The sequence below is a fragment of the Artemia sp. Qi Xiang Cuo genome, chromosome 1, assembly GCF_049724085.1.
Source record: "Artemia sp. Qi Xiang Cuo chromosome 1, ASM4972408v1, whole genome shotgun sequence".
In the NCBI taxonomy this organism is placed as follows: Eukaryota; Metazoa; Arthropoda; class Branchiopoda; order Anostraca; family Artemiidae; genus Artemia; species Artemia sp. Qi Xiang Cuo.
Genome location: NC_142794.1, coordinates 84,328,872 through 84,350,095, shown reverse-complemented (window position 1 = coordinate 84,350,095; position 21,224 = coordinate 84,328,872). Strand labels below are relative to the sequence as shown.

The 21,224-nt window shown below is 35.5% G+C and overlaps 1 protein-coding gene across 1 annotated transcript in view; it reads left to right on the top strand.

Moving 5' to 3' along the window:
• Positions 1-21,224, top strand: part of LOC148956831 (kinesin-like protein KIF23) — a 30,750-nt gene that overhangs the window by 9,387 nt on the left and 139 nt on the right. The window contains exons 2-6 of the mRNA XM_089092163.1: positions 684-769; positions 7,136-7,300; positions 8,950-9,151; positions 17,671-17,806; positions 19,831-20,030. Coding sequence (XP_088948289.1) covers positions 684-769; positions 7,136-7,300; positions 8,950-9,151; positions 17,671-17,806; positions 19,831-20,030 — 789 coding nt within the window. The remainder of the gene's footprint in view (positions 1-683; positions 770-7,135; positions 7,301-8,949; positions 9,152-17,670; positions 17,807-19,830; positions 20,031-21,224) is intronic.

Genomic DNA, 21,224 nt, shown 5'->3' with positions numbered 1-21,224 from the left:
AAACGAACAGAAATTAAATAAACAATCAATACAAGCAGTATGCTAATTATATTATTAAATTTTTATTTGTTATATTAATTAAAATTCAAACTCAAAATGACCAGAAATTACTATTAAAGAGTAAATTAAAGCCAAAACGAACATAAATTAAATAAACAATCATAGCAAGAAACATACAACAAGTAATAATATAAATAAATAAATAAATAGATCTAATGCGAGTAATGCTTAGATTGAATATGAAAATCAAACTTAAAACAAAAAAAATATTTTGCTATTGAAGTATAAATGAAACTTAAAACGAACAGAAATTAAATAAACAATCAATGCAAGTAGTATCCCATCTCTGCTTTCAAGCGCATCCCTGGGAAATTGACATGGACTTTTAAAGTCATCCCTAAGGAATTAACACAGGGAAATTAAAATATGGTTGTTGGTTATGGTTGTTGCTTACGGTTGTTGGTTATGTTTTTGGTTATGGTTGTATAATAAATTTTGTATATAAATTTGTAATGTATAATAAATTTTATAAATTTCATTTTATAAAATAAATCTTATTTTTTATAAATTAAATTTTATAAAATAAATTGTTATATAAAACAAAATAACTAATTTTTTTTACAAGTTTATTGTATGAAATTACAAAATTATTGAATTTATGAAATGCTCTTTTTAACTTATAGGCCAATCCAAACACATTCAAGGCAAACGATGATAACAGCTTTGATTTGCTATCGCCTTTTGATGCTCTGGCTGAAACTTCCCGAAAGTAAGTAACCCTGCCGAAAGTAAGTAACTAAAAATTAATACTCCCAACAACTGACTTGCCTATAGAGCCCTTTCAAATTTAATATTCTTCAAGGAAAATCAGTTTTTATTGTTATTATTGTTCTACTATTGTAATTCAAATGATAATTATTGAACTTCCCACTCTTGCCTCTTGCAAATGCTGATTTCTCTTGCGTGCTTTGTGTTAAGGCTTTCTAACAAAATAAATGTTTTCGACTGTAACTCGTTTATTCCATTATGGAAATAATTGAATAACTATATTTATTATAAAAGTTTTTCTAAATTAAATAGTATAATTATTAGTAAATAATTCAAATTTACCTCCTTTTTTATTAGTCTATGTGGTCTATTAATGTGCCCCCCCCCCTCTCGACTGAAATATAATAAAAAAAAGTCGAATGGAAGTGAGAAAAATTGATCAAAGTTTGCAACCCTCCAGCCGTGGCGCCCCCCTTAGCTCTGGCACCCGAGGTAGTCGAACCGCTTTTCCTCCTGTCTTTGAATAGTCCTGTCTGGAGCCAAACAATTTAATCAATAAATTGCCGATAATTGCCAATAAATTGTGTTTCTTAGTTATCTGGAGCCAAACAGAAAAACAGGATGTCCCAATTTCTACAAGAAAGGGTCACAAAGAATGATTAAAAAGAAATCGGAACTTCATGGAAGAGGTAAAGCAGGAACCCTTGAATAGATCTAGAGGAGAAGCATACGCAGCTCTATTTGCCTCAGGTGGTTTAGTAGCCTACTGCAATGCGTTGTTAGTAGTAGAATTAATAATACTTTGTAGAAATGGATTAAGTAATCAATGAAATAATAAAAATACAAAAATAATAAAATAAAATAAAAATTATGAAGAAAAAAAATGGCCCTGCTATAAAACTAATTCCTTTGTTATAGTGCTTAATTCATGTAGGAAAGATGACGAGCTACCAAAAATTAGTAATGTTCTAATTCGAGTTAGGTTTAGCCCTGGTGGAGAACTGAGGCTGTTCTTTTTTTTTATGCATTTTATAACATTTGCTTTCTAACGAGATTTACATTATAAATTGTAGCTCTTGCAGTGTATCATTGAAGTAATTGAATAAATGTAGTTATTACGAATATATGTCAACTCTCAGAAGCGGGAGAAGTAAAAATAATCTCTATAAGTCGATAAAGTCACCATGCAACTGCTGCTTGTCTTCAGCGCTTCAACATCTATTAGAGTATTCATAATTCTTTAATTTAGAAGGCTAAATCCCTTTACTAATATGACGAATTTAAACAATTAGAAAGGATATTTAGAAATTTATGCAAGTGTCCAATTTTGTTCTTTTAACCTTTGTCTCCGCCTTTTTGTATTCCCCGAGGTTTGAGGATTTATGGCTCAAATTGATGATTATGGTTTATGGATTTGAGAATTATCGTTTGAGAATTTCAGGGTCCTTTTACGTTCAAAAAGGATTTACCTCTTCATTTTTCTAATGTTCAGAAAACAAATGCTTCTCCAGTAAGGTCATCTCTTAAACCCAATTTCAAAATGCATTTTGGTCCAATCTGTGTTCGTCGGTCCTAGAACCATTCTGAGTTTAAGATAACAAGACTTGTTAATAGGCTAAAAGATTCAGCCTGTCCGGTTCCTGAATGCATGTCTACCAGGGTAGTGAAGTTCACTCTTCCTTCAACTGTTTCATAGCTTAACATTTTTTTACCTATACAATGAAAACGCTTAAGCCTAGTAGAAAAGACGAGGAGTTTTTACATGAAGTTTTGAGCTATAAATCATTAGCAAATAAGGGAAATGTAAAGGAAGTTGATAAAACAATAAAAATGTGAATAAAAAAGGTATGAAGGGGCATGGGCGTAGGCAGCATCTTGTGTCGGGGGGGCAGCCGCTTTTGAGATGGAGGGGGAGGGATCTTACTAATACTTCCCGAGGTCCTTTGAATATAGGTCTTTAGAAACTAGTCATTCTATATTTCACTAAAACTCAGCCTTTAACATTTTCCATGTTCTACTTTTCCTGCAACAGTATAAAATAAGAGACCCACTATCCTACTTCCAATTTCCATAAAACATAAACACCACAATAGCGATATGACACAAATCACATTATGGTTAGATTACAGCTTCTTCTAAGAATTCAACTCGAAATTTTACAGTTGGGCAAAATTAAATATTAAAATTGGTATAGGGGAGATCGGCCCACGTCTAGCCAAAGCAGTTTCAATACAAAAACCTATGGGGCTTCTGGTGGATTATAAACGCTCTGACAGATTGCAGTGTATTTTTTTTTAAGCCAGACCTTAATTAAATACTTTTACCAAAAATTTCAGATTGGATCAGGTTTTATGGTGATTAACTCTGGAATTTTGTTCAATTTTGTCTGAAAGCCTACGCCTAATTTCGAATACTGTAAAACTCGCGTTGTAAACTCACATTGTATTCTCCTATTATTTGCCTGTTTTTGGCAGCTTCCGAGACGTGCCATCTTCACCAGTTTGCTGTTAGTATTTTTTCATCCTGTGAGATAGTGAACTCCCATGTTCGGCCACAATACCCAGGGTAAATTTGGCATGCCGTACCAAGGTGTCCAAAAGTGGGCTATGCTTGTAAAATCTGTGTAAACAGCATATTTAAAGATTGAAGGCAAGCTTAATACCCAAAACTGTGTTTTTTCTGGCGTTGTTTAATCCTTTCAGAACAGTAGGTGAACTGAAGTTCTTTTTTTCTGTTAAATTTCACTCAAGATAAAATGATTAAAAGTAAAACAGAAGAGAAAAGAAAGAAAGGTGGCTGTGATCCAGAAGAAAATAAAATAGTAGTTTTTTTCTGTCTTATTCTACAAAAAGTCAGTTGGATTCTCTGCAAGTACCATGGGTGTCCCTAGAGGAACGCTGCAAGACTACATAAAAAAAAAAGTTGAGAAGCTGAATATCCCTCTAAAAAGTCTGGACCTGAATTTCCTTACACCCTGTTACAACCCATGATCAATATTTACAGAGGAACAAGCAAAAAGACTAAAAACTTACTTGAAAACGATAGCTTATATGCTTTCGACTGTATTCCCCTAAAAGCGTGTAAATTTGCATACACTTATGCCATTATTAAGAGCATAAGAGTAACGGATAACGAAACTGCAAAGGTAGTGGAAACAGTGGAATAATTACAGGTAAAGATTGGTACCGTGGTTTTATGGATTGACTTAAAACTCTATCAGTAAGAACGCCAATAAGTACAAGCCTATGACGGACAACTGCTTTCAACTGTCACAGTGTAGGAGCTTTCTTTAACAACCTAAATTGAGGCCTATATAAACATATGTTCAGACCACAAGACATTGGAAGTTTTGACGAATCAGGTCTGAAAAAATCCACAAGCCTGGTAAAATCATTGCACAGCGAGGCTAGAAGTAAGTAGGGAAGGTCACGTCAGCAGAAAGAGGTCAGTTGACCACGATTTGTGCTGGTGTTAATGTGTTGGGAACACAGTTCCTCCTCTACTTATTTCCTCACAAAAACAGTGTCCGGAAATTTTACTCAGGGGAGCTTTACCAGGAACCATCATGATCAGCTCAGAAAATACTTCTGGCTGGATGACTGCCTCTCATTCTTTGCTTTACTTGCCGCATTTTATCAATCAACTCAAACCCAAAAAATCAACAGGAAAAAAAGTATGAAAAACTCAGAAGTGCTCACTGACACCCCTATGAAAGAATGCAATCCTGCTAGGATAAAAGCTGTATCTGCCAAAAAGCCCTAGTCCTGGAACGGAAGAAAGTCAGACAAGTGAAAAGACTAAAAAGCAAAAGGCGTGTCTCTGGCAACAAGAGTTAAAGTTAGAGTGACGATTCTGACGTCGATGATCCTGTATACAACAACTCTTCAGACCCCAACATAGACATTGAAGACAAACCCCCTACCAGCAACTTCTAATTTGACACTGAGAAAGTCAAGGCTTGTGATTACATTCTGATTGAGCTGAAGAGCAAGAAAGGGAATTCTGTTCACAATGTTATTATTATCAAGAGTAGCTACTGAAGAACTTAAGGTCCTCTTTTGGAAGAAGACTGGAGCTAGAGACTTTGCGCTAACTGACGAGATGAATAGTGTCTTAAAGACAGAAGTTGAAATATAACTGCCACCACTGAAAGGTAGAACACCAAGATTAGCGGAGCGGCTTACTTTTGGTGTTGATCGGTCAATGTATAATTTGAAATTAATACTGTTTATTTTTTTTTTAAACCTTAATGAAATTCATTTTGTAGTTTTTTATGCTGACCATATTCTTTCTTAGTTTTATAGCCGAAAAACAAGCTTTAATGTTCCCCTGGTCACATTTCTTTTTCTTTTATCCGGTGGCCAAACGTAAGGCAGAGACGACTGAACCAGTGCCGGGATGGCCCAGGTTTGGCACTCTTGACCACTTGGATAGAGAGGTCTCCAGGTGAAAAAATGGCGGAGTATTTCTAATTGTCTTTTTCAAGGATCGTATTGAATGAGTTACTTTTGCTTTGGCATGCTCAGCAACTTCTTATCGCTTGAATCAATTCATGGAGAATTAAATAAGTCAAAATAAGCCGATCGTGGGCCAGTCTCCTATATATATATATATATATATATATATATATATATATATATATATATATATATATATATATATATATATATATATATATATATATATATATATATATATATATATATATATATATATATATATATATATATATATAGTATCGGACCGAAAATCCATATTGAAGATCGAAACGTAAATGTTGATATCGCAAACGATATTTGGAAATTTCTGTTTATTTCCAGCTTTTTTAACCATCTACCAGGTAACATCCAACAAAAAATTCCAAAATACGAAAAGTTCTCGCTAATATCTATCGTAAATTTAAAGTTATAGGGGGGGCAGCTGCCCCCATCTGCCCCCCTTCCCTACGCCCATGTGAAGGGGTAAAGTTACCGATATTTTGGAATATGCAGCGAAACGGCATAATGGTAAAATATTGTATTGACATGTTAAGAAATCATGAGAGAATAGTCAATCTGAATTTGTCCCACTTATAGATAGAAATGGAGCCTCAATTAGTCAGAAGAAGTGCGATAGAGAGATCGACAGAACAGTTTGCGAGTATTTTAAAAGGTGATAAAGTTACCGAAATGTATACAGAAAAAAATGAAAAAGTAATTGTTATAAAAGCCCATTGCCTCCGAAACACGATTTATAGTTTGGAAGTAATAAAAGCTAATTGACTCCTCAGCCCCCCTCCCCTTCAAAAAAAAGAGCATCAATAACCTCTGGAATCGTTCCTCAAAAGAGTAGTAAAGTTGACCCACCGTTTGCCACCAATGAGTGGCAAGTGGTACTTGTTCTTCAGGATAGTTACTAGCAAGAAAACTTCTTCTTCCGGGTCCAATCACTCTCCAAGGGATATTTTATTAGGGATCATATCTAGAATAATTGACATCCATGAGGGATTTTGCAGCCACTTCTGGCCTCAATCTATCCAATCTTGGTATTGAGTATCTCGCACAATCTTTTGTCTTATGGTCAGACACTGGAAAGAATGGCTAGTGGCTGGACGGTAACTTAAATTAGCAGCAGTAGACCTCTATTTGTAGCTACTACTCTCAGGGACACGACAAAAGTGTTTTCACCTCCTTTCGTCACCTACTTTAGGGGCAACAGTGTAGCCCCTACTTTTAATGTTACTTGAAAAGCTATAATAGTATTTAGCCTACCTTCATTGATTTATGAGATCTGAAAAAACAGTACGACCGATAATGTTTATTAAAGTCTTAAATGATGCTAGTTGTTTTAGAAAGTCACAAAGGAAATAAATCACAAATAAACGAAAAAATATTTTAGTTTCCTCACCATTCTTAAGTTTTCACGCAATTTTGCACTGACCTTCACGACGTTATCATTAAAATACTCTCTCTGACTACAATATATCTTTACAATCGGATTTTTCGAAGGCATACTCTCTGACTCCCAAATATCCCTCAGACTTAACTTCTGTTACCTTACTATGCCTGTAGATTAATGCTAGGAATCTGGAAAAGTCACAAAGAGGATAAATTGCAAAAACAAAACAAAAATGCTAAAAAGGAATAAGAATTTCTGCTACCTCACAATTTCAAATGTCCAGACAATTTTGCACTGACTTTTGAATTTCGACCCTCAAAAATACTCTCCGACTCCCAAAAATACATTGACTCAATTTTTAGATGGATTTTCTATTTTTATTGCGTAGTTCCGTGGGGATAATTCTTCGATTATCATAATAACAATCTCTTTATAGTAAGTTATCGTTATAAATCTATAAGAAACTCATTACCCCATGTTTTATTTGCAGTAGACAACATGCTTATGAATTGAAGGAGTCTAGAACTGAAGACCCTACAATTCCGACTGAAGTTGATTCAAATTGTATATATGGCGTTTTTGTGACGTACGTCGAAATTTATAACAATAGTGTTTTTGACCTCTTAGAAAATCAACCAAAGGACTCAAGAGCCAAGTAAGTCAATTGTCTCTCTTCTATCTATTGTTACATTTGATCGATAGTTCTATGTCATTTTATTATTTCTTCCTTATGTATGTTGAAATTTATGTTGAATTATGTGTTGTTGAATTTATATTTAAAAAAAACGAAGGAACAACGTGACTCTCCTGCAAAGAAACTGTAACTCGTCTGTGTTTAGCCCAAATAAAGTCAAAATTTATTATATATTAATGACCGTTATAGTAATACTAGCCTATTAAGGTTAAGGTTGAGGCTACTAACTTGAGATCAATATAGAAAAGTTAATCTACCTCCTAATCTCTCTTTATTTGAATGATTATTTTCGAATAACTGTGAAATATGGATATTTTGTTATATATGGATACGGGGTTATATCTAAAATAAAAATTACAATCCTGTGCTTGCCGTCAGATAGGTGAAAAAGCTGGAGGGATTCCCAGAGGAGAGTTTGGCAATAAACTCCGGCCCCTTGAAAAATTACAAAACTTTGGTCTGATACATCAATTTTGGAAATTATAACCACCCTCTCTCTGAAAACGTTTGCAGACCACTCCCAGTTAAAAGATCTGTAACCATAAAGTGTTAAACTGTGTAACCATACAATGCCTTGTGTCCCATTAGTATTACTTTGTACAATAGTCGTACAAAGTAATACTTTGTATAATAGTCGTTCGTTTTATATTGAATGTATGTATGTTTAGTGACAACTGCGCCAGGTATACAGAATATATGGTCTCTGAAAGTAGTAGTGTTCTTATTGCTTTAACATCAAGTAATTTATAATTTATAAAAGTTTTACAGTTAATGTCTTTAAATTATTATGTTTCTATTGATTATTTTTAATTTGAAGTTTAGACCTACAAGCTCACCACAGGGGCAGAAGAAAATTTTAGATTTCTTATTAACGTTAGAAAACTGACTTTAAAAAGCTGTTTTTTATTGTGAAAAAATTGCGGTAGTTGTACTATCTTGATATAATATTCAATGAATCATAAGCCCATGCCTGCTAAATGGGGAAATAATGAGCAGTAAAAATGAAGAAAATTTAGGAAATTTACAACAGCAAACAAAAAGCATCAAAAAATTTGTCAAATAACTGTTTCAGGAAGTATTTTAGCCGTCTTTTTGTTTTTTACTTTCAAGCTTTGACTTTTCAACTCTTCGTCTTTATCTATGCTTTATTTTCATGTTTATAAAGTCTTTTTTTGTTTCTTACGAGCCTTCGTAGATTTGTTTTTTTCGTTTTTCGTAATCAAACACAAAGTAAGCATTTTTATTTTATGCTTAACCTTGCTCCTAAGACTCCCCAATAGTGGTCATTACCGACACATCTTTGACTTCTCTAATTTTTGCGTTAGCTCTTCCTTTCCCTGTTTTCTCCACCTTTTTTTTCTTTCAACTGTTATTAACGGGTTGAAGAATTTGTATTAGCTAGTTTTTTTTTCTTTTAGCTTTCTCTTCATTTTTTCAAGACAGTAATTCCCGACATTTTTTTTGGAGATCAAGGGAAAGATGTTGATATGTGGAGGGGGCAGGCTATGAAAATTTTGATTAAACCACTTTTCGGTGTTTAGCAGTCCTATTTCTCCTCACTTGTAAGCTCTGAGCCTTAATCAGTTTAATGGTAAGTCGTCTTTTTACAGACCGCCTTTTCAAACAAAAGATCTCAGACAAGACAAATCAGGTCAAGTATATGTTCGCAATGCCACGCAGTTAGAGGTAAGAAATGCAGATGAGGCCTTGGAAGCTTTCAAGCAGGGTCAAAAGAGGCGACATGTTGCTCAAACAACACTTAACTCTGCTACATCTCGTTCTCACTCCGTCTTCACAATTCGTTTAGTCCAGGTACTTCTTCTTATATCTCGTAAATTAATTTTATGCCTCGGGTCCTAATTTTATGCCTCGGGTAATGGAAGGAAAAATAGGCTTAGAAACTTGGCTGACCTCTGATGACTTTTGTTCCTTAAAATCATGCTAGAATGATCAATTTATGGTTGAATATGCCCTTTTCAAGATTGTTACGAACATCACATAGGATGAGTCAGAAAAAGTTTCTTGGGGTTTGACAAATGAAGGCACAACTTTACAGCGATCGGTTTTAACTAATCTTGTGCTACCATGTAGACTATAAGCTACTGATTAGTGTTTTAAGTTGAATGGGTTGCCACTAATATTGGGAACGAAAAGAAGAAATGCGACACGAAAAAGGGTATGTTGTCAAAATCCAATATCGTAGGGAACGGAAGTTCGGCTAGTTTGAATCAATAACTAAATTAATCTGTCAATTAATAACATGTTTTCATTGTATTGTCACAATTTAGAGAATGTTTACTTGTACAATGCGTTACTTTATTATTATTATTATTATTTATTGGAAAACCCGTCATACATAAAAGGAAAAGACGGAGCAATAAGTAAAAAAAAAAGCAATACACATAAACTTAGGAGTTATACATGTGGTTTTTAGTGACGAAAGCTGGAGCTAAGATCTTAATGAGCTCTTAGAACAAATTACACAAAAAGATAAAGAAAAACTCAATTGTCCACTGCTCTCCAGGTACGCGACATGTTTCTTTTTTTAGGCTCCTAAATACTGAACAAACATAAACAATATGAATATCAATCCATCAAGCCGCAATTGGTAAAAAAAAACCAAATAATCATCAGAGAATTAAAAAAATATTCAGTAGATAATCATATCAACTAGTGTAAATATGCCAAGAAACGGTAAAAACAATTAAACGACACTTTCGCCCGCTGGTCTTGAACTCAGATCACTCTCAACAAATTGATTCAGTTACTCCGATATACACAAATAACAGAAAAAAGGAAATTATTCAATCACGGATCCTTTTACAACTTTACTTAAAGCAATATGCTTAAAAGAACCGATAACTAATAAACAATTAAATTATTAGTAATATACGCAATACATTATCAGAGAAAAATTGACACCAAAATTGAGAATAACCAGCGTCACTTAAATTGGACTCATACGAAAAGAGACTAAATCATCAATCAGTTTAAAAACTGCAAGAATTACACTAAGAACGAAAACAAACACTGAAAAAAACAACAACAAAAAACACACACAACAAATACATCTTAACTACTAGGCCATTACTGACGAACAGGGATGGTTCAATTTCATTAAACGGGAATTTAAGCCCGAATTTACTTTTCCACAGCTATAATGGGGTAAGCAATGCTGAATTTTCTAATTAGATAAGAATTGCAGTTCCAAACGGGAAAAGGTGAAATATATTTTGCGAACCGGAAGAAGACTGAACAAATTTTTGATTTGTCAGAATTTATTAGCATTTTTCAAAATGGTGATATGTACAGATAACGTGGTAGAGCGACAGAGTTAAAAAGTTTCGAGACAAGATGGCGGTTGAACCGTAACTTATCAGTTACATAGGAAGCATATGATAACCCAACTCTACGCTCAATGTGAGCAATTAATAGTTGTTGCATGTACATTACTTACGAACCAATGGGAAGACCGAGGTAGGTGATATGATCTACTGGCTTAATAATACTATTTCCAAGAGGAATCCAGTTTAAGAATACAACTTCGGACTTTTCAGCATTGAAATGAAGACCTAGTTTTGTATACTCAGATTGTAGCGTTGCAAAAATCTTGCTTAAGCGCTAGACAGTGCGGCTCAAATTCAGAATGTCGTCTGCATAACATACGAGTGACAAATCAAGACCAGCCAAGATGAATGATGTGCGAACAGCTGACTGTGCATCAAGATCTCCATTATTGAAGAGTGAAGGGAAAGAAACAGCACCTTGACGGGTACCTTTTTCGATACTGAGAAAAATATTAGGGGTTGGTGCGTAGACTTGAGGACTGTCAACTTTAGATAATGAGTGAAGTATTAAGCGAACTTTAAGACGATAATACATGTCTCGAACAGCCCTGATATTTGAAGGGCTCATTCCACGTTTTGCTGCATGGAGTAGCATAGCCGCATGAATGAGAGAGTCGAACGCTTTACGAACATCATGTCCAGCCAACGCGAGAGTTTCACATGATGCATCAGCATCGATCAATGCGTTCGTGACAACGAACAAAGCGTGGGCACAACCGAGACGTGGCTGGAATACAAATTGGTAAGGTGGAACATAGCATTTTGCGTTCAGATGGTCAATGAACAGAAGTTCAAAAAGCTTACAGAAGGTAGTAGCCACAGTTATAGGGCGGAAGGACGAGCACTGGGTAGCGAGTTTACCTTTCTTTGGAATTGGAGTGAGATCTCCGATTGAGAAAGAAGACTGTACAACTCCTTGAGTAACAATCATCCGCATCAAAAGAGTAATATGGTTTAACAGCAGTTCGCTTCCATGCAGAATGTGAAGAGTGCTCATTTTATCGATGCCAGAAGATTTCTTACGCTTTAGGCATTGGATTGCTCGCAGTACAGAATCAACTGAAACAACAAAATTGTCGGTTGGACAACTAGACAGAAATTTATCAAGCTTATCTTCAAATTCGGACTGTAAGGCGGCATCTGGTGGAGAGAATTCAGCAGAGAAGTATGAATTCCATTCGGAATCAGGAATAACTTGAGCAGATAGGCGCGCCCTAGGAGCATCTCTTGATACATTTCTCCAGAAGGAAGGTTGGGACAGAGAAGCTTTCTGGGATGTCTCTTCAACTATCTGGTTCATGTGGATAGATAGTTCTCTTGCAAACTTTCTTTTGGTAGAAAGACGAATGTCAGAAACCTAGCCAGAGCGAGGACAGTCACAGTGGAGCCACAAACTATACAAAAATTGAGACTGTCTTCAAGATTAAACTAGGATCAAATTACTACATCAATTCTTCGTGACACCATGACGCATATGTATAAGAGGAGGTCTAGAGGCTTTTTTCTGTGCATCACAGGAAATGGTAAATTTTTGGAACATCGATATCCAGCAACGCTTGTATTTCATCTGCAGCAACTTGGGGATTATTCATGAGCACCTGGAACGGAACATGAATTGTATGTAGGACAGAATTAGTAACTACAGCAAAAAGATCACCTTGGATGTTTTCCCAATCCCTGTATAATTGGGCGTGGGGCTGATGCGGTTTTGTGGTGGGAGTAGACTGAGCAGAGGGACAATAAATAGATGCAGATATTGGAAGGTGGTCTGATAGTTGGAAATCAGTAACGATGTGAATAGGTGACACTTGGAGATTTATAGGAGAAACTGCATGGTCAAGGTTCGACACGTGACTTGAATGGTGTGTGTAAGTTTAATCAAGATCTTTCAGCAATATCCTAAGCCAATCGTCAAAAATACCTGACAAAATAGAAGTACGCAATAACGAGGCGTCAGTTGAAGTGCAGTTAAAATCTCCTATAATAATACAACACTTACCTAACAGGCGAATCTCTGCAAGGCAAGACCCTAGTTTTTTTTACACGCAGAAGTAAATAAAATTCCGATCGGTCATTGCGGTAATTTGTCGGGAGATAGACGTTTACAATAACATACTCTTTTATACGGATAGAAAGAAAAAAATCGCATGAATCAAAAATACTCGACCGGCACGAGGGCCTAACAGGCATCGCAATACCACCCGAGGGGCGGCAACTGGAAGTGGATCGTTTAGCAGGCACCAAATAGCTAGTAAAATTATTGTCAATTTTCAGAAGGCCTAAACTATGACTCGTCAAAAAATTCTCTTGCAAGCACAATGCGTCACAATTCGAAAGCGAACATTTTATCACAGGAATTTTGACTAAAAGTCCACCATTAATATTCCCTGAAAGTACAGCTTGCGTAGTAGTAGACACATCAATGTCATACCCTGGGCTTTGCCAGTTGACTGTTGTTATTAGGACACTTTACACTGTAACAAGTATGGCCGGTAACTTTACATTCTAGACAGAACATTTTTCCGAACACGGAGAGGTACTGTTTGAGGTGTGATCGCATGATACACAGCGAGAGCAGAGGGCCCGATTAGAGCACTGCGAGGCCTGATACCCAGTCTTATGACACGAGAAACAACTCTTTGGGAGATATAAAAATGCTTGTGCAGAAAGCTTTTCGTAGCCAACTTTCAAGAACTGATCCAGGTTTTGTTTTGACTCAAAGTAGACCTTGAACACTCGGGACTTTCTGCACTGTGAAACTTTCACGCAATTTGGTACAAAAGGTTTTACTTGATTCTCATCGTATTCGATCGGTATGCCTTTCAGGATCCTTATAAATAGTGGGGATTTCACACTCACCGAGATAACTGAGGTACTGTTTTTAGCATTCTTGGCAATTTTGTTCGCTGCACGGTTTGACTTAACAAGTTTCCATTCCGAAGCCAATTTTTTAAGTTCAGTTATTTCACCTGAGGCCTCAGGGCAAAGTTTATTCACGAAGTCCTTACGAGCATTAGGTGAGGTCAGGTTTGCAGGACAGTTTTTTAGTACAACGGCAAACGTAGGAGCTGGGGCAGGGTTAACTGTTACGTTGGTATCAATTGTAGCTAGCCAAACAGGGCCTGAATGCGTTGCATTCTCTAAAAAGCCGTCAATTCTCCGAGAGAGTTCATTAACTTTCGAGACTAAAGTAGCCGAGACTCCTTCCTCGATTGTTGGGGTTTCAGAAGGTGAGAATATAACAAAAGTGGGAACAGGCAAATTATCCTTTGCCGCCTGATTTAACTGTTTACATATGTCAAATACATTATCTTCATCCTCTGGATTTTTCACACATTGGCTCTGAATATTCATCTCCTTATACAAAAACTCTTTAGCACTGATAATAGTACCATGATAAAAAAAAACTTACAGCTTTTCCGATAATCAGATCAATTTTCGCACCATCAAGCATAGATCTCGTGACAAAGTTCAGCAACGAATTTAAAATAATCTTCCTATTTTGATCGGTCATTGCACAATCTAATTATCATAGCCAGGGACAGTCGAGTATTCCAATAAAAATATATGTGTAGTAGGTCAATGCAATATGTAGGTCAAATAATATAATCTAAATTCAAGGTGAACAATTTTCATGTCCAAATCATATTATGAAATTAATTCAATAAAGAACATAGGGAATCACAAATGTCTTACTGTATTAACAGTTTTACTGTATGAATGAGATTATATCCAAAAAGAGGTGTTTGCATGAACTCTCAATGTAGACTTTGTGTGAATAAGCTTCTTAAGTCAAGTCAGTCTTCTGTGAGATTCAAGGTTCTGGTGTCTATAGCAAAGGGCTAGCTTCTAGGTCAATTCAAGGTCCTGATGTTTTGTACCAATAGGAAAGCTTGAAGATTATCTTACAGGGTTATCTTTAAAAAAATCGGATAAAATTAAAAAGTATGGCAAAAAAGGGTGCGTTCCAGCAGTCGATTATGATTGTATTCTTGATTTATTATAAATACTTTTATCTGTGTAATTTATGTCATTATTTATCAATACTTTCAACGCAAAATCTGTGTTGTGATTTGCTAATTGCTCGTCATTTTCGTATATTATCGTCTCTCGTTTTAAATTTCTAGCCCCTTCTAATTACTGTATGTTAATATCCCACCCAATTGATAGTAAACTGTGATTTGTTTGTCATATATTTTTGCTGGCTGATGATTCTGTTTCCCTGAGTTAACATATAATTACTGTAAATTATCCGGACGAAAATGACATTGTCATTTTTTGGCATTATCTTCTAATATCTCGGATTGCGCTGAAGAAGGAAGGAAGTTTTACTACTACTACTACCAACTACTCACTACAGCACCAAGCCGCCTGCAGTCAACAAAGATACACTCTTCCTTCATCCCAGTCTTTTCAAAGCTTCCGTCTATGTACCCTCTCAAAGAGTTCCAATTTCCTTTAAATTCTATCTTACAACTTCTTCTCATCTCATTCGGGGACGACCAGCTTTTCGTTTGGCCTTAGATGATTGGCCGAAAAGGACGATCTTTGGCAATCTGTCATTCTTTGCCGTTAGAACGTGTCCTAGCTATCCAAACCTTTCTCTTATTATAGCCATTATAAACCACATTTTTTGTTCAGCTTACTGTTCAGAATGTGGTCGACTAGGGCTATTCAAAAGAATTAGTAAACAATTATTTTGATAAACATCTAATAAATCCTCCTCTGTTTTTGAAGTGTCTATGGATCAGCACCACAGTTGACCAGTGTCATTACTGTAGCTTCCAATATTTTAGTCTTACTTCCCAGACTTATCTTCCTATTCTTCGAAATAATTTCAGTTGTGAAAAAACACCCTGGCCATAGTTATTCCACTCTTGAAATTTTCACTGCATCCACCATCGTTACTGACAATACTACCCAGATAAGTGAAGTTATCCACTTCAATCAATATCACCTCTACACCTTCATTTATTCTGAGCCTAAGTGACTTAGTCTTCTGAATTAATTTTAAAACCTATTCTTGTACCTTGAACTCTCAAAACCTCCAAAAAATCTTTCATTTGCAAAAATCTCCGTCTAAAACACTCAGATCATCAGCGTAATCTAGATCTAGGAGAATTCTACTCTCCCATTTGATTTCATGCTCTCCCATAGTCTTTGCCGTGTTCCTTAGGACAAAGTTAATCAAATTGAAACATGCAAATGGGGATAGAACGCAAACCCGATTAATTCATGATTCAATACGAAACCACCCACTATCTTCATATGCTTCCTTAACGGCATCAATTGTGTTCTCGCACATAGCACTAATCACTAAATGTATCTATCTGGTGTACCAAATAAGGATAGGACTTTTGCTAAAGCTCTCCTATTGCCTTCATCAACTGTCTTTTCATAATCTGTAAAGCTGAGGACTAAAGGAGTCTGATAAAACGGGGTCGGGTGTCTGTTCCCTTTGATATTTGTAACGCTGCATCTTCCAGATCTTCAGTAATTTTATCAGTGGCCTTCACTTTAAGCCTGCGTAATTTATATTTTTCATGTCTTTTCTACTTTCCTTACATTCTTCTTATTCTCATATGATCTATCACTTAGATACTTCTTGTACAAACCCGTCCTCTTCTGTACCAAACACAAAAGCGTTTTCACTATTATTCCTAAATGCGTTTACAACTTTCCTCCCTAAGATACCAACCGCTGCTTCACAAACTATTTTCCTGAAAGCATTCCATCCACCTTCTACATTATCAAATGTTAAGCTGTCCAGTCTTATATTCAACTATTCCCAGAAAGTTCCTCTCAAATTCTCGTCCTGGAGTCTACTAATGTCACTACTTCCCAGCAGGTAGTTACCCTTCCTAAATTTCAGCTTTGGATTAACCCCAGAAACTATTGTATGTTGATCTTTACTGTTAACACCAATAGCAGCACTATATCATACCTACAAAATTGCAGCGGACTACAACCGTTATTTTTAATTTTTGAACACTTTGCTTATGATGATTGATTTTAAATGGTCATGTTGGCAGTTTCATGGATGTTTGCCTTAACCTAGTGTAAACGGACATTTTTTTAGTGCGAAAGGTTGTACTTCATTTAACCCCTTAGCAGAAGAACCTACGTACATAGTGCGAAAGCTGCTTAATCCACCTCACAGCCCGTTCCGGGCCTTAGAGAAACGATAGGCTGGATTTAGGCTTTAGAAAAACATTTCTCATTCACGGTTTCTTATGATAAATTGAATTAGAAAAGGATTAGAATTAAAAAAATCAAAATTTAAACCATAATTAAAATCGTATTTAATCCACCTTTTGATTATCATTCCAGAATCGGTGTCAAGCGGAATACAATCTTTTCACTAGATAAATTCCTATTAATATTTTAGTAAATGGAAGCTTATGCTAGCTTGAACTATTTGAATGTACGTCATTGAATTGGACCTGTTCCAAGTGAAGCGCCTGCACCATTTGAACGAATTTATACGTTTGTAGAAGTAGTTTGTGTTTCCACGCTCTGTTGGCAGGACGTTTTCGTTTGTTGACAATTCTGTTTCTACGAGCTGACAGAAAATTTGCTAGTAACAATCCGTATGGCAGAAACAAAATTCAAAATGACAACCAGCTTTGGATATTGTTTTAATTTTCTCACTGCGGATACATTATGAAACACTGCTGTCATGATGTGATACTTATGAAATATCAAGACATATCACTATGGCATAATACACAACACTGCTTTACGTTTTATTCGTCTAAATCCTTTGGACAAGATATGTCCTCTTTTATGTTCCAGTTGGGCCTTATTTTGACCGCAAGCAAGATTTATCTAAATACTATCTAAATACAAAGAAGAAATTTCTATTTCTTCTGTATTTCTGTATGTTTTTGCACTTGTTGTTGAACCTATTTTTCTTTTTAAGAGAATATAGCTTTTTTGTTTTTTTTTCTTTTTTTAATGTATGCCTATCTACTTTCATTTCAGGCTTGCTTAAGCAGAAGTGCTGCAGAACATAATGATAAAAAAACGATGACAGTTTCACAGCTATCACTCGTTGATTTAGCTGGATGCGAAAGGACGAGCCGTACAAACACAGCGGGAGATAGATTGAAAGAAGCGGGTACTTTTTTCTTAAATCGTTAGAGTGATTGGCCCCTATCTATCGAGGCTTTACTCTATTCAGCCATGGATCTTAAGTTTTCATTCTCTTTCACCAAGTTGATTTTAATTTAAAAAAATGAACGGAATCGACAAGATTCTCGTTTTCTCGCCACTTTTTTATTTATGGTCAATCCACCATTGGCAAGCTAAGTGCTTAGCTATAAGTATTTTTTTAGTTTCAATATTTTAATTGATTTTATGCCAGAAGTGATGGATAATATTCCTGAGTCTTTTGTATTATAAGAAAAATCGTTGAAGTGCCTGGTGGTGATATTTAATTTTTTTTTGAACTGAAAAGTAAAGGTAGAGGATAAGGCACTAGATCCTTTTGAAGTCCAAGCCGCCGGTGCTGATCTCCGTTTCAAGGCCCTTCATCCAGGAAATGCAATGGAGGGTTGGGGGCCAGCCGTCCTGTGCATTTGCACACCCTTCCTGCTTATCTTCCCCAGATTTCTCAAGGTTACCTTCCCCAGATTTCTCCAGGTACTTGGAACTGGGTTGACTCTGGCTGAGCTTACATGTTCAAGCCACTAACCCCCATCCAAAATCAAATAACCGACCGCACTAGAAATTGAACCCCGCCCCTCGGACAAAGGATTCCAAATTCTTTAACGACACGTTGAACTTACCGATATTTTGGAACTGCATTGTATTGTATTGTACTGATGGATTGTATTGTAGATTTCGTTATGTTTTGGCAGTTTTTGTTTTTTCTTCTTCTTTTTTACCTGGCTGTTGTTTGGGACATGTAGAACCTCTACCTTTAGGGTGACTAAAAATGTCATGTCAAAACTACTTAAACAGAATTGAAAATATTCAAGATCTTTAGTGCTTGCACTTTGTAATGATATCCGTTTGAGGAAATATGGTAAACTGTAATTCAAACTGCCATTGTTCAAAGTAGCGATACCAAGAGCATGAGAATACTGACTTCCCTTGTTGACTTTAAAAATGACTATCATTTCCTTTCATTTCCTTTATCATTCCTTTCAAAATTACTTACTCAGAATTACTTTATTCAGAAAGTGGCATTTTATTTCTCATTTTCTATGTTCTGTAAGGAAATGATGATAACTTTACCTTAAGGCTACACTCTTCTTAAGACCTTTTTATTCAGAAGGTGGCATTTTATTTCTCATTTTCTTTGTTCTGTAAGGAAATGATGATAACTTTAGTTTACTAAAGAAGAATATGCAAACTTTTGTTCTTTCCTTCCCTGTCAAATCAAATTGAGGAATGATATGGAAAGCTCGCGTAGAAAGTCCTTATCATTGCTTAATTTTATTGGACTTATCTCTGTGGTGACACTTTACCACATCACTCCTCAATACAAGAAGAGTTTGCCTGTTCCCCTTTCATTAACTAAAATCAAAATAATACGATAATAGAACGTGGGAATTCTAAAGAAGAAAAGTTGGAAAGGAAAAAAAGACCTCTTTGTGCTTACCGAAACAAAAATGTACCCTGGAATTACCTCACAGCATCTAGGAACAGAATAATATCACAACTTCGATCTATGTGGATTCTAATGACCAAAATTCCTATACCGTTCTAACCAATGACAACTTCGATCTATGTAAATTCCAATGACCAAAATACCGTTATTAGAGCAGTTTTTTTAAACACATCATAGTATTTTGGTCGGTTTTTACGAGTCAAACCGGGAAAATAAGCAGAGCTAATTAGTCCGCAAAAGTTCAAACATTGAAAATCTGTTACTCCCAAAACTGATTACAACTTCAAAGGAAAGCTACATATTTTTAAGCCGTTTGTTTTCAGATGGTTTTGGCTTATTTTTGGCTGAGTTTTACCCACTTTTCTTGCTGTGTATTACAAACGTGTTTAGTCTAAACCGTTCTTTTACTACCACCCCCTTCCCCCTTTTTTCTTTTTAAACCTCTTTTGCTTCTTTGTTGTATAAAAAAAGATAAACTTCAATAGACCAACATTGTTGATATCTAAGAAGAAATTTATCATTTGTAGGTAATATAAACAATACTTTAATGACGCTGCGTTCTTGTTTTGAAGTTCTTAAAGAGAATCAACATAGTGGTGCCAACAAGATTGTGCCATACAGGGATTCCAAACTCACACACATTTTTAAGTCCTATTTTGAAGGTGAAGGGAAAATTAAAATGGTTATATGTGTGAACCCAAGAGCTGAAGATTTTGATGAGACTGTGGTAAGTTCTGAGGTCTGATGACTGCTTTAAATTTATTGATTGATACAACGAATATTCTTCTCCTTTTTCTCCTTTGTTCTGCTTCTTTTTCATCCTTCTCCTGATCTCATGCTTGCTTTAAATTCATTTATTGATGTATCTAATGTTCTTCTGCTTTTCCTCCTTTGTTCTTCTTCATTTTCTTCCTTCTCCCGGTCTGATGCTTGCTTTGAATTTAGTGATTGATACATTTAATGTTCTTCTTCTTTTTCTCCTTTGTTCTGCTTCTTTTTCTTCCTTCTCTCGGTCTGATGCTTGCTTTAAATTCATTTATTTATGTATCTAATGTTCTTCTTCTTTTCCTTCTTTGTTCTTCTTCTTTTTCTTCCTTCTCCCGGTCTGATACTTTCTTTAAGTTCGTTTATTGATGCGTCTAATGTTCTTCTGCTTTTCCTCCTTTGTTCTTCTTTTTTTTCTTCCTTCTCCTGGTATGATGCTTGATTTAAATTCATTTATTAATGCATCTAATGTTCTTCTCTTTTTCCTCCTTTGTTCTTCTTCTTTTTCTTCCTTCTTTCGGTCTGATGCTTGTTTTAAATTCATTTATTGATGCATCTAATCGTCTCCTTCTTTTCTTCCTTTGGTCTTCTTACTCTGCTTTTTCTTTCCGGTCTGATGCATCTGACGTTCTTCTCCTTTTCTTCATTTGTTCTTCCCCCTCTTTTTCTTCTTTCCGGTCTGATGCATGCTTTGAATGCGTTTGTTGGTGCACCTAATTTTCTTTTCCTTTTTCTTCCTATTTGGTTATTTAGAAATACTAATGCACAACCGTGCAACACTGGGCCCTGCAGTATTTGAAATTGAATTCTGGGTCTAGCATTTCTAAGTAGAGATTAATCCCACTGTGCCACTGTAGAGTTGCACCCAATGTATGGATTGCCTCTAAGTTTTCATTCATCGCGGCTTTTTTCCGTGAAGTCATCATATTTTCTAGGCTGTTTCTCCATCCTCTGGCACTCCCCAACACCCCTAGATGTTCATGTCCTGTGTTTTTGTACCTTTCAGTTTTTTTCTTAAGCCAATGGCGTTCCATAAGGTGACTACAATCCATTAATAATTAGTATTTGCTATTATTTTAATAATATTTTTATTTTAATATTAATTATTTTATTAATATTAATAATTAATTATTTTAATAATTATTTTTTTAATTTT